The sequence below is a fragment of the Notechis scutatus genome, chromosome 9 (genome assembly GCF_049901735.1).
Source record: "Notechis scutatus isolate UNSWTSFEM ecotype Mainland chromosome 9, rNotScu1.2, whole genome shotgun sequence".
NCBI classification, from domain to species: domain Eukaryota; kingdom Metazoa; phylum Chordata; class Lepidosauria; order Squamata; family Elapidae; genus Notechis; species Notechis scutatus.
The window spans coordinates 4,676,194-4,689,989 of NC_142017.1; the positions used below are offsets into that span (position 1 = coordinate 4,676,194).

The 13,796-nt window shown below is 42.2% G+C and overlaps 1 protein-coding gene across 3 annotated transcripts in view; it reads right to left on the reverse strand.

Moving 5' to 3' along the window:
• FTO (FTO alpha-ketoglutarate dependent dioxygenase) overlaps window positions 1–13,796 on the reverse strand; it is a 172,819-nt gene that overhangs the window by 102,225 nt on the left and 56,798 nt on the right. For all 3 annotated transcript variants that reach the window (XR_015750616.1, XM_087971453.1, XM_087971452.1), the window contains one exon: window positions 11,574–11,693. Coding sequence is in view for 2 of the 3 variants with exons in the window: in XM_087971453.1 (XP_087827579.1) it covers window positions 11,574–11,693 (120 nt within the window). In the remaining variant the exon portion in view is untranslated. The remainder of the gene's footprint in view (window positions 1–11,573; window positions 11,694–13,796) is intronic.

Below are 13,796 nucleotides of genomic sequence, written 5' to 3' on the forward strand. Positions count from 1 at the left end.
ATTAACTCCCTTGCTTCCCCCAGTTTTGAACTTCTTCAGTTATTGTTTTGTTTTCAATAGTATTATGCCGGTACTGCCAACTTTCAGTGCCAACAATGAAATCGCTATGCGATCCTTTCCACCTGTCAATTCAGCAGTTGAGGAGAAGTAACCAGGAGCAACTGAGAAAGTGGACAGAAGATGTTTGTTCTCTCCATCCCATAAATTCTAAAATAACCCTTTCCCCCAAACTGGGCACCCACCTAAAATGTATGATGCCAAATGAGAACTTTGAAAGCCCACATCTTTGGAAGTTGGGCAAAGCTGTGTTAGAACCTTAAATGGTCATTTTTCCATGTTGGATGGAAGTTGAAACAGACATATTTAGAAGGTCCTTCCTCTGTAACAAAGGGAATTCCCACTCTTATATGATTCATAGCAATAGCAATAGCATTTAGAGTTATATACTACTTCATAGTGCTTTTATAATCCTCTCTAAGCCGTTTACAGAGTCAGCCTCTTGTCCCCAACAATCTGGGTCCTCATTTTACCATCCTCGGAAGGATGGAAGGCTAAGTCAACCTTGAGCCAGTCAGGATCAAGCTCCTGGCAGTAGGCAGAGTTAGCCTGCAAGACTGCTTTCTAGCCACTGTGTAATTATGGGAAGGAAGGAAGGAAGGAAGGAAGGAAGGAAGGAAGGAAGGAAGGAAGGAAGGAAGGAAGGAAGGAAGGAAGGAGGGAGGGAGGGAGGGAGGGAGGGAGGGAGGGAGGGAGGGAGGGAGGAAGGAAGGAAGGAAGGAAGGAAGGAAGGAAGGAAGGAAGGAGGAAGGGCAACAGCCCTTAGACTATATACTACTCCATAGTGCTTTAACAGTCCTCTCTAAGAGGTTTACAAAATCTGCATATTGCCCCCAACAATCTGGGTCCTCATTTTACTGACCTCGGAAAGATGGAAGGCTGAGTCAACCTTGAGCTAGTCAGGATCAAACTCTTGGCAGTTGGCAGAGTTAGCCTGCAAGACTGCTTTCTAACCACTGCGCCACCACAGCTCTTAAACTATAAATACAAGTCATGCAATAAGTTGTGTATTCAGATATGCTCTTGGGCGCCTCCTTATTTTGTAGGGACGGCGTCTTTAATTTCCAAAAGATACCAACAGTTAACACTGAGGAGAATTAGCTTGGGAAAAAAATCCAAAGAAAAAATGATATTGAGAGCAACAACTGCCTTGGAAAACCCAACCTATAGGTCGAAGGGCATTCACACTAGAAGTGTTGACTAATGAAAACCTAATCCCACCTCTCTATAATGTCTTCTCTCTTTTGCATCTTGTTTTAATGATTTTATCTGCCGTGTTATTTCACCATTGATGGTTTTAAGGTTTTTAAATGTTTTAACGCCACATGCTGCCCAGAGTCGAGACAGGCAGCAAATAAATTCCATGATGTATAAACCAAATAAATTTTTGATTACTGCTCAAAGAAAACATTTTGGTCTGGAGGAGCACATCAAGACTCCATTGCCAAGGAACCCGGTTCAATTCATCGTTCAGCAGCTCCAGTCTTGCAATTCTGGAAAAGAATCGGGGAAACAAAAATCCAGAGTTTGAACACCTGCCCTTAGGATGGCTGCAGTGAGGAAAAAACACGACCGGCTTTTCGCAAAACATCTTCATTTAATGCCAGTTGGTTTGGCAGTGTCCTCCCTGCCTTAGAGCAAATCAGGACTCTAACTAAGGCTGACAGCTGAAGGGTTTACAGGTGCTTTAAACATAACCAGCTTTCTTCATTTTAACCTGGCTGAGCATCTCAGGCTAAGCCGCGGTGTGGCCCGGAACATCACTGTTTATAAACCGCACTCAGCGGTTCACTTCATCAACAAACCGCAGGTAATAAAAGTTGTGGTGTAGCCTCTCTCTTCCAATCCTTCTGGCTTTCTTCCAACCTCATGAAATATAGTGATTTGTTTTGTGTTTCAGGGGGAATCCTTAAAAAGAAAGAAATAGAGCAGACTTAAAGGTATGTGTGAGTTTCTGCAGGAGCTAACATGTCCTCAGTCGGGTGGGATAATTGAACATCTTCTCTTGGCTCTGTCTGAAGGATGCTACTAGATGGAGGTTCCTTACATCAATCAAAGAAGCTTCTATGCGCGGATTAAAAATCTCTCTCTCTCTCTCTCTCTCTCTCTCTCTCTCTCTCACACACACACACACACACACACACACACACACAGAAAGAGAGAGAGAGAGAGGAAGTGAGAGAGAGAGAGAGAGAAAAGAAAGAGACAGACAGACATAGAGACAGAAAGAAAAAGAAAGACAGAAAGAGAGAAAGAGACAGAGAGACAGAAAGAAAGAAAGAAAGAAGAGAGACACAGAGAGACAGACAGAGAGAGAGAGAGAAGGAGAGAGAAAGAAAGAAAGAAAGAAAGAAAGAAAGAAAGAAAGAAAGAAAGAAAGAAAGAAAGAAAGAAAGAAAGAAAGAAAGAAAGCAAGAAAGAAAGAAAGAAAGAAAGAAGGAAGGAAGGAAGGAAGGAAGGAAGGAAGGAAGGAAGGAAGGAAGGAAGGAAGGAAGGAAGAGAGGGGGGAGTCTGCACTAATCAAAAATAAAATAAAATAATAAAATAAAATAAAATGCCCAAATGTATCATCCGCATGGAATCGACCGCCTCTTGCCAGACAAGCTGAGAGCTGATTAAAATATTTCCCCTCCTTTGGGTACGCAACAGCTTTTGGGTGATGGGAGAGCGTATTAATATTCAGGCTAACCACCTGTCAACAGTCCAGACGGGTCCCCGAGAAAAGAATTTGAAACTGACCAGGGTTTTTCTATCCTTCCAGAAATCTTCAGGAGACAGAGAGCAGCCCTCTTGCCCCGGCAGAAGCGGAGATAAGCCTTCGCATTTTAGACCTTCCTGTGAAGAAAGGTCTGAGGTGTGTGTGTGTGTGTGTGTGTGTGTGTGTGTGTGTGTTTGCTGGGGTCGTCTTCTCCTCCATCATCACCCTCCCCTGCCTTGTGCTTTTCTTCACCCAAAGTTTGAACGAAACTTTGCGCCGGCCATGTTCGACGTCGTAGGAATGAGAAAGGGAAGACGAGAAGGCATCTTGATTTCAGGGGGACCTCAATGAGGCCGTGGACTGCCTGTTTGATGTAAACTCTCAACCCACCTGAGAAGACAGGCAGACTCCGGCGTTAATATCTGAGAGAGCGGCAGGCAGTAATGACCTGGAAAAGCTGAGCTGGAATGGCCAACTTAGGTCGTCCAGCTTAACCGTTTCCTTGTATGTGAACCAAAGGCGGGGTAAATCGGTGCTGGAGCAGGGCGAGAGGGAAATGTTTGGAGGGTCTTTGTGGACCAAGAGGCACCTGGCAGTTGAGTAACGCCATCCCCAAGCAAAACGGGACCGAAAGACTCAGCTTCCTTTTGGGTGGGGTTCTGAGTGAGGTTAATGGAACATTGGCGGGCATTATTTTTGCAACTGACTCAAGGCAGTAAACATATCTAACACATCTTCCCACAACAATCCTTTGAAGTGAGTTGGGTTGAGAGAGAGAGTGACTGGCCCAAGGGTACCCGGCGGCTTTCATTCCTAAGGTGGGACTAGAATTCTTAATCTCCTGGTGGTTGGGCCAAAGTCACCAATCTGGCTGTCATTCCAGAGATGGGACTAGAATTCTCCTGGTGATTGGCCCAAATGCACAAATCTGAGGCAGGACTAGAATTCTTAAATCTCCTGGTGATTGGGCCAAAGTCACCAATCTGGCTGTCATTCCAGAGATGGGACTAGAATTCTCCTGGTGATTTGGCCCAAATGCACAAATCTGAGGCAGGGCTAGAATTGTTGAATCTCCTGGTGATTGGCCCAAAGTCACCAACCTAGAACTCCCTGTCTCCTGGTTTCTAACCTGGTGCCTTAACCACTAGACCAAACTGGCTGCAGGTAATTCCTGTGCGTTTGGCAAGATACTCCTATGCCCAGGCAGGAGTAGGAAATAAATCAGTTTCACTGGACCTTCGCGTGTGGGAGCCTGATCTTTGGGGGAAGAAATACCCACCTTGATCCAAATCTCATTGGAGAAAAGAGAAAGGAAAAGAAAAGCACGCTCGGGCCAAATCAAATCTGTCCTTGTTCACTGAAGGGTTAAAAAAAAAAAAAGAGATGGGGGAGAGAGGAGAAGGAGAGAGAGAGAGAGAGAAAGAGAAAGAAAGAGACGGAAAAAGAGAGAGAGAAAAACTGCTATCCATTGGTTGGCTCTGATGTTCCTCCAGATATTGTCGCTTAATGTATCCTCGGTAGAATTCTATTCAACACTTCTGTCTTTAACTACAAAGCGAGAGGCTGTCGCAGCTTTAGGAAACATAAGTATCGTCTTTTTTCACCGCACAGTATCTGTGTGTGAAATTCTCTAAAGGGGTTTAAGTATTTACCCTGAGCACTATATCAGGCAGCTTCTAAAATTCTCCTTACCCTATTGCGAAGGGGGGGGGAAGAGGAGGGGGAGTCCAAGGAGAAGAAACCGGGGTGGTGGGGGAGGGGGGGGAGGGAGGAACCACTTCAAAGAGAATCATAAACACCAGGCCTTTGTGCTCTGAGCATATATTTTGTTTTGGAAGCTTAGCTCTGAATTCGCTCAGAATTATAAATATTATCTATATGAGAGAGAGACAGAGAGAGAGAGAGAGAGAGACGGAGACACACACACACAGAGAGAGAGAGAGAGGGACGTAGAGAGAGAGAGAGAGGGGGAACACAGAGAGAGAGAGAGAGAGAGAGAGAGAGAGGGAGGGAGGGAATGAATAGAATAGAATAGAATAGAATAGAATAGAATAGAATAGAATAGAATAGAATAGAATAGAATAGAATAGAACAGAACAGAACAGAACAGAATGGAATGGAATGGAATGGAATGGAATGGAATGGAGTAAGTAGAGTAGAATAGAATAGAATAGAATAGAATAGAATAGAATAGAATAGAATAGAATAGAATAGAATAGAATAGAATAGAATTCTTTATTGGCCAAGTGTGATTGGACACACAAGGAATTTGTCTTGGTACAGATGCTCCAAGTGTACATAAAAGAAAAGATGCATTCATCAGGAGTCAAGAATCATAAGATACAACACTTAATAATAGTTATAGGGTACATAAGGGAGGGAGGGAGGAAGGAAGGGAGGAGAGAGGAAGGAAGAGAGGGAGGGAGGGAGTAGAGTAGACTAGACTAGACTAGAATAGAATAGAATTCTTTATTGGCCAAGTGTGATTGGACACACAAGGAATTTGTCTTGGTGCAAAAGCCCTCAGTATACATAAAAGAAAAGATACATTCGTCAAGAGTCAAGAATCATCAGGTACGACACTTAATGACAGTCAGAGGGTACAATAAGCAATCAAATCATAATAGGAAACAGTCAATATAGATCGTAAGGATACAAGCAACTCAAGAAAGCTGATCTCCCCCCCCACCCCATGCTTATGGAGATTAGCAACCTGGATGATTTGATTCTGAACTTATTTCTTTCTCCAAGGAAGAGGAGAGGAGAGGAGAAAGGCCCTTGAAATCATTTGGAAACCAGGGAGTCTTAAAAGTCCCAGCAACAGCGGAAAGGAAAACATCTCTGCACCCCGAGATTTACTTTCAACTTAAGACTCTTGACTATATTTGGTCGACAGTAGGCATGATAGCAGTAGGACTTAAGACTTATATACAGCTTCACAGTCTTTTCCAGCCCTCTCTAAGCAGTTTACACAGTCAGCCTGTTGTCTCCAACAATATGGGTCCTCCTTTGACCGACCTCAGAAGGATGGAAGGCACAGCCGGTCAGGATCGAACTGCTGGCAGTCAGCAGAATTAGACTGCAATACTGCATTCTAACCACTGGGACACCACAGCTCTGCTGGCTATGTAAATCTGTATTTCCATTTGTTTATGGTGGTGGGGTGAGAGATATTCCTCAAAAATGGAATCAGTCCTATTTATTTCCATTGGAGTTCTAATAGTCTCTCTCTTTAGACGGTTATTTACATGGAAGTCTTCTAAGAAAACTTCTTGGGGGAATCGTCTTAACCTTCAAGCCACCTGGAGACCTCCAACAAAAACCCAGTTCGCCCTTACTGTGTGCCACGCTTCTAAAGACCTTGTTTGATGTACACAAGGAGCTCTGTGATCTGAAAATGTGTACAATGACAGTTCTTTATCAGTAGAAGAGTATTTGTAGTTCAGGATTGAAATGAGGGGTCCTTGGTGCTCTCTGAGCTTGATGGTTTTCTTGCAGACGTTTCATTACCGAAGTAAGTGACATCATCAGTGACAGAAGGGGGGTGGAATTTGTGGAGGAGGAGGAGGAGGAGGAGGAGGAGGAGGAGGAGGAGGAGGAGGAGGGAGGAGGAGGAGGAGGAGGAGGAGGAGGAGGAGGAGGAGGAAGGCTTTCCTTGGTGCTCTCTGAGCTTGGTGGTTTTCTTGGAAATGTTTCATTATTCTATTAGGTCAAGGGTCTTCAAACTTGGCACGTTGACTTCACCTCCCAGAATTCTTAGGGCTAACATGACTGGAGGTGAAATTCTGGGAGTCCACGAGTCTTAAAGCTGTCAAGTTGGAAGACCCCTGTCCTAGGTAATATCATCATCATGATGCATTGATGTTGTCACCTAGTTTGGTCATGAAATGTCTGGAGAGTACCAAAGACCATACAAACGCAACTCAACTTGCAAGGTCTCCCTTCCCTCAATGCACAGAAGACAGCAGGAGAGCCAATCAAGATGTTCACTAGATATTTTTGCCCTGCCCTACATGTTCTGTTTCTTCCCTTGAATTTCCAAACAGGAAGGAACTCTTATACTCCCAAAAAAGTACACTGGGACAAGTGCAGATGGCTCTTCTTTCTTTTAACCATCAGGTCTTCAGAAAACCCCAGGGCTGTAGGCTAGGCTGAGAAGTTAGGAAATCAACATATTTTGGAAGATGGCAGTGGCAAAACCCTTCCCTGCCTCTGTCTAGAAAAATCCATGGACATGCCTATAACATTTTCAGAATCTGATCTTGACTTGGAGGAGGAATTTCAGCTTCTGGATGTTTTTCAACCCCTAAAATTAGCCATTCTTGTTGGAAAAATTAAACCCACCCAGCCTTCCTGTTGGGAAATGAACAAGACTTTCTTCCCCATCCCAGGTTCTCTAGAGAACAGAAAGGGAGGACAAAATAGGAAGCTAGAACAGCGGGACAGGAGAAAACACAGATCCTTGATTGTCACTTCAGATCTCATCAGATAACAGCATGCATCCATGGACAGTGGCTGCAAAAATTTTGCGGCGGTGATTACGAGGATGCTAAAATGGCTACTGGTTATTGCTCGAAGTTTTTCGGGCAATAATGAAAATGTTTTAAGATGCCCACCTCCTTTGGACCTGTGACAGCCAGCACAGCAGCAAATTACCGTATTAACACAAACAGTCTCGAGATGGCATCGTTCCGATAAGTGCAGCGTTTTATGGAATGCTCATGTGCTGGAAGGTTACCACTCCTTCGTATTTTTGTCTATCCTCAATCCTGGAGCCAACTTCTTCTACATTAAGCAGGGCTTCAATAGCATTTTCACCTCCCTTGCTTCAATGCAAGTTCCTTTCACGAGAAAGCTGAAACAATCTTAATAAAAATCATCATGCTCAAGTATATACTATCAGGCACGCCTCCCCATCATTAAACACGGAATCAAACCTCACTCTGCTATGCATTTTTTTTTCCTTTTATGTGTGAAACAATTCATTGCAAACCTGCCCTTCGTTGCTCAAATTGCAAAGGTTTCTCCCCTCTCCTTCGACATAGCAAGCCAAGTATTATTTTATCCCCAGCTTATTTTCTCCTTCAACATAGCAAGCCAAGTATTATTTTATCCCCCGTTTATTTTAAAACCCGTTTGAAATTCACAGGGAGGGGGTTCTGCACACTCACATACATGCAAACACACATTTTATATTTGTCTTGCCCCTCTCTCATTTTTGCAAAAAAAACCAGACGCCTTTTTAAAATTTCCCCTCCCCTCTTTTTAAAATTTCCAGGCTTCAGCCCCGACCTTAAACATTTTTATAGGTAAGATAAATGTCCATTTGGCGAAGCTGGACCCTGGGACTCAAATGTCTCTGTACTGCATCTCAGAACAGCTTCCATATTGCATGTTGTGTCTGCCTTTCAGCCAGACTGGGGGGGAAAAAAACCAGGATTTTCCAGCCTCTTTTGAAATGGAAACACTGCCTTTGAATTGACTGAGAACTTCGCCTCGATGCTCAGGATGATAAAAGTGCAAATCCTGGTCACTACAATTAATACAGCCCTGCATATATTATCCACCTGCATGGATTTGCACCAATCGCTTTTATATTTGTTTTTTTAAAAAAAACAGAGAAGGGGTAGGGAGAAAAAAAACAACGGAGGAGACCCAAAGTTTAAAGTGCTTTGGCGTTCACCTTTTGCAATTCACAGCCTCATAATAGAAAACGAGAGCAAGAGACCGAAAGGATTTTTATCAGAATGTCATTCAAATAAAAGGTTTAGCATTTACATCACAACAGCTAGCCGGGAGAGTCGAGCCTCCCCTGAAGGGAAAGAAATGCCAGGAATAAACATTGGAATAATAAAATAATAACATGTATATATATATATATGTAACGGAGGAAAAAGTAGAGGTTTTATTTTATTTTTTTTCCAAGGAACCTCAAAGCGGACAGTGGGATGGAGTCTTCAGAAAAGCTCTATTAACACATCGAAAATAAATGGAGCGTTAACGTCCCTGAAATGACAGTCGGTTTCATTTTTTTAAAAAAAATCCATAAATGTCACAAATCAGAGGAATAACAAAGGTTGAGTGGCAGGCTCTAAATAAGACAGATGGAATAAGAAAATTGCATAAGGGAATAAATTAGTTGTGCCTTAAATTTATTTTAGTCTTCTGCTAACAGGTGATTTTGTTTAAGAGACAGGTGAGGATGGAAGCTAGTTTTTATGACGTGTTTTTTTTTAAAAAAAATTCTGGGCAGCCTTTGCAATGTAAACAAAGACGTTATATTTATGTGAAGCGAGTTTTTTTTTTTTTTTAAATGTTTAATTCTGTTCCGGATCTCTTCCAACGTGCGGCACTTTCTCTGCTGAATTGCTGCTGAATTTGTTAGTCCACAGCTGATTTCCTGTATTAGAAAGTCTTAGAGATTATGGTTAACTTGAAGAAACAGCTAAATTTTTTGATACTTATCCCAATATATAAAAAGCATAATGTGTTTAGGGCGGAGTTTCCTGAAGACTGTAGTTCAATAGTGCCCCCTGCTGTAAGTCTATATTAAAGGGGATATATATATATATAAATAAATAAATAAATAAATAAATGTTTGGGACTCGAGACAGGTATGAAAGGGAATAAGGAAGAGAGAACATGTCAGAAGTCTTAACGATAATAAGCAAGAAAAATTATTTAAGGGTTTTGGCGAAAACCAACCGGCTTTACGAAGGATGTTTCACTCCTGTCTTTTGCAACGGCTCCAATGAATGGCGGCTCACGCACACCAAGTCATGAAGTTGTTCGTTCAAGATTTAAATTAGAAGCAGCTTCTGTCAGCTTGATCATTAAAAAACGAGGCTTTCCCAGATCACTGATAAATATCACCTCGAGTCCCTCTGAAAGGCGATAGGCTCTGTTTCTAATTAAACCCACATGGCAACAACACCCCATTTGTAAAGAACGCGGCCCTTGAGAATTCCTTGGGCAGGAGAGATTTTTTCCATGTTCCTGACACACAGCAGAGATAAAGTAACAACCCGACAACTTTCCTTGGCCTTTTCCCAGCCCGCCGCAACTTACAAGACTGGAGAGAGGGAGAGACAGAGAGAGAGAGAGAGAGACAGAGAGAAACAGAGAGAGAGAGAGAGAGAGAGAGAGACAGAGAGAGACAGAGAGAGAGAGAGAGAGAGAGAGAGAGAAACACAGAGAGAGAAAGAAACACATACAGAGAGAGAGAGAAACAGAGAGACATACACACAGAGAGACAAAGTCAGAGAGAGAGAGAGAGAGACAGAGACAGAGAGAGACAGACACACACACACACACACACACACACACACAGAGAGAGAGAGAGAGAGAGAGAGAGAGAGAGAGAGAGAAGACCAGAGACGAAGAGACAGAGAGAGAGAGAGAGAGAGAGAGAAAATTAAATTTCTTAGCCACCCTCTCCACCAAAGGCCAAACCGTTTGAAAAAGGGTTTTCCAAACTTATGACAATCGCTTTCCTGACAAATTAGTTCTACGCAGCGCCCGTTGTTGTGCTTAAAGATCTTCAGGAAGGAGCAGAGAAGAAACGTTAACAATACAAAAATTGACAATCGCCCGAGGGAGAATTCTGGGTTCAGGTAGTCCTCAACTTACAACCATAATTGGGACAGGAATTTCGACCACTAAGTGATACAGTTGTTAAACGAGTCCTCCCGTCACCGGACTTGATTTTACAACTACTTTTACCATGGCCTTTAAGTGAATCACCACAGTTTGGTAAGGGAATCCCGAGGCCATTCAATGAACCGCGTGGTCATTGAGCGAATCTGACTTCCCCTATGGGATGTCGCTTGTGGGAAACTACCTGAGAAGATCACCAAGCGTGATCACCTGACCATAGGATGCTGCAACCAGTTGTAAGTGTGAACCAGTTGCTCGAATTACGATCCCGTAAACTGCAGTTATAACTGTGGTGCAACCGTCATAATGCTGAGGACAGATCGTAAATCATTTTTTTCCGAGGCTGCCCTAACTTTGAAGAGCTATAAGTTGAGGTCTATCTAAATGCCTTCCGTTGACAGCAAGGGCGAATGCTGAGGTATCTTCTTGAGAAGATAAAAGAAAGAGGTCTCGAGGAGAGGTGCTTGCGATGTTCTCTTTGACAGTTACAAAGTCTGCTTAAAAGGTGTTCACCCCTGCAGCTATTATACAAACTGTGTACAAGGTTGGATAAGATGTTCTCTAAAGTCTCGTTCGACTGCCCAAAGAGGTAGAAGGTGGCCTCCGACGAAATCAGATCTCTGGGGTAGCATATTTTCCATAGGGTCCATTCACTCTGGAGGCCATGGAAATATGGCAGACGTCCTTCGAACACAGCAAGGCATCGAGATGTCCTCCCAGGCCAAAGTCAAGGGCCTCCCTGATGAGTTTTCAAATCAGTTACATTCCCAATTCTTCAATACAGTACCAAAGGGACAGACTATTTTGTTATTATCAGAGTCAGAACTTGTTTTAAAAACAAAATATTGACATGGAGACTATCTGGTGGAAAGCAACATTCAACCTGTCTTTTGAGAGCCTGGGTTAGAGATTTTGAATCCCTCCAATGGTTCTTTCAAAGAACCTTCCGTTGACTATTTTACTTCTTATTTTGGAGGGCAAAAAAAAAGAGGAAGAATTAGTTTTATGGGCCACTGAATTTGAGGGGTGAAACTTAGGCATGATTTGATGTGGCGATGTGGTTATAGGTTGCTCAGTGGTGTAAATTTAGTCATTTGGAAGCAACAGTAAATAGAAGTCCAGAATACAATCCTCAGAAGCTAAGACATTGATGAGAACATACCATGAGCTCCATTTGTCTCCAAAAGTCTTCCAGATTGGCCATTGGCTTGTCCCACCAGTCGGTGCATCTTCTGTACCGTTTCCCCTGGAACCAAAACTGTCGAAGCCATTCAAATTCCACCTGTAAAAAAAAAAAGATTGACTGTGGTTTATAACAGTCTCCTTTTTCAATTGACTTCCAGTCTGAACCCTGTTTAGATAATTCTCCAGATCTCTGAAATGTGCTTTACCAAAAGGCAACTGAACTTTCTCGGATGTTTTTTTTTTAATGTTTTGCTTCTCATCCAAGAAGTTTCTTTATAACTGATTGGTGACAGGCCAAAGTCACTCAGTTGGCTTTCATGGCCAAAGTGGGACTAGAACTCACTGTCTCCTGGTGATTGGCCCAAAGTCACCCAGTTGGCTTTCATAGCTAAGGTGGGACTAGAACTCATAGTCTCCCACTTTTTAGCATGGTGCCTTAACCACTAGACCAAACTGGCTTTCTCTACCTTACAACAGGTTAAAAATTTCCAAGTCTGTTTGAAAACAACCCAGCTCAATATTTTGCGTTGCCAAGAGCACAGCTCAAACCCAATCACACAATGTTCAATATTTCATCAGCAAACATAATTCCTTTTCCTTTGTAAGTCTCAGTTCTGGATGTACTTTCTTTCTTCTAGATTTTTTTTTAAAGAAACTTCAAAATGGTTGTCAATTCTAGTCAACTGGAACTGCCTATTTATCTCTGCTACTGTCAACATGTTTATCACACCCAAAGACACTTGGATTCCATCTCAGCCTTCACCTGTGACCACAAAGAAATATGTTTTGTTTATCCTAACTCACATTGTGAGAGAAACTTGGCGATGAAACAACATTTCTCTTTCTGCAATTAACTTTTCACCTGGGAATGAATGAATGAATGAATGAAAATATATATTTGAAAAAAAATATATATATATAAAAAAATAAAAAAAATAAAAAAATATTTTAAAAATATATATATATATATATATATATATATTCATTCACACCCCTGCTTCCTCCTCCTTTAGGCAAAACAGAAAGGATACTAACTAAAAGTCTGAAAGTGACTTTAAGTTGACAGTTGCTAAATACCTGTTTGATGAGTTGTAACAGCTTTCAATAGACTTCGTTTAAACAACAAAAGAAAGAGGCTGTAGATATAAAAATAACACAAAAAAACAAAAAAAAGTACAAGAAGGCAACCCTGTTTGTAAAATACACGTACAGGATTAGTGGACACCGGTTAACAGAAGTGGATGTTAGCCTTTCAAAGAAAGGTTACATAAATAGTTTAACTTATTATACAAAGTTAAGAATGCGTGGCCTTCTAGGACAGAGTTCAGCTGAAGTTTATTTAACCTTCGGTATTTAAAGGTGCTGTTTTACTTTTAGGAGAGACATATTTAAAGGCATTCCTTCTTTTTTCTAAGGGATGATAAGGGGGAGAGGAAAGGAGAGATGGTTCTTATAGTTTTTAGTATTTAAAGGGAGAGGGTGGGTTTCAAGACAGTTTTGGGTTCCTGCCCAAACAAGTCCCTGCAGTTTTCTTGGCAAGAATTCAGAACTGGTTGGCCATTGCTTCCTTCCTGGAGCTGAGAGAGAGGAAGTGGCACAACCTCACACAGCAGATTTCGCGCCTAAGGTAGAACTAGAACTCACAGTCTCCTGGTGTCTAGCCTGGTGCCTGAAGAACTACATCAAACTGGCTTTCTTTCTTGAATGCAAAGGAATGTTGTCCAGAAGCTGAGTACCATAGGAGCAAGAGACCACGAAGTTTAGACAATTGGTGTAAGAGAAAGTGGACGAAGACAGCTCCTCCCTAATAGTTGGAATAGAACGGAATAACAGAGTTGGAAGGGACCTTGGAGGTCTTCTAGTCCAACCCCCAGCTTAGGCAGGAAACCCTATACCATTTCAGACAAATGGTTATCCCAATTCTTCTTAAAAACTTCCAGTGTTGGAGCATTCACAACTTCTTGAGGCAAGTTGTTCTACTGGTTAATTGTCCTCAGTGTGAGGAAATTTCTCCTTAGTTCTAGGTTGCTTCTTTCCTTGATTAGTTTCCAGCATTAGTTTCCAGCAATTGCTTCTTGTCCTGCCTTCAGCTGCTTTGGAGAATAGCTTAATTCCCTCTTCTTTGTGGCAACCCCTCAAACATTGGAAGACCACTATCATGTTACCCCTGGCCCTTCTTTTCACTAGATTAGATATATAT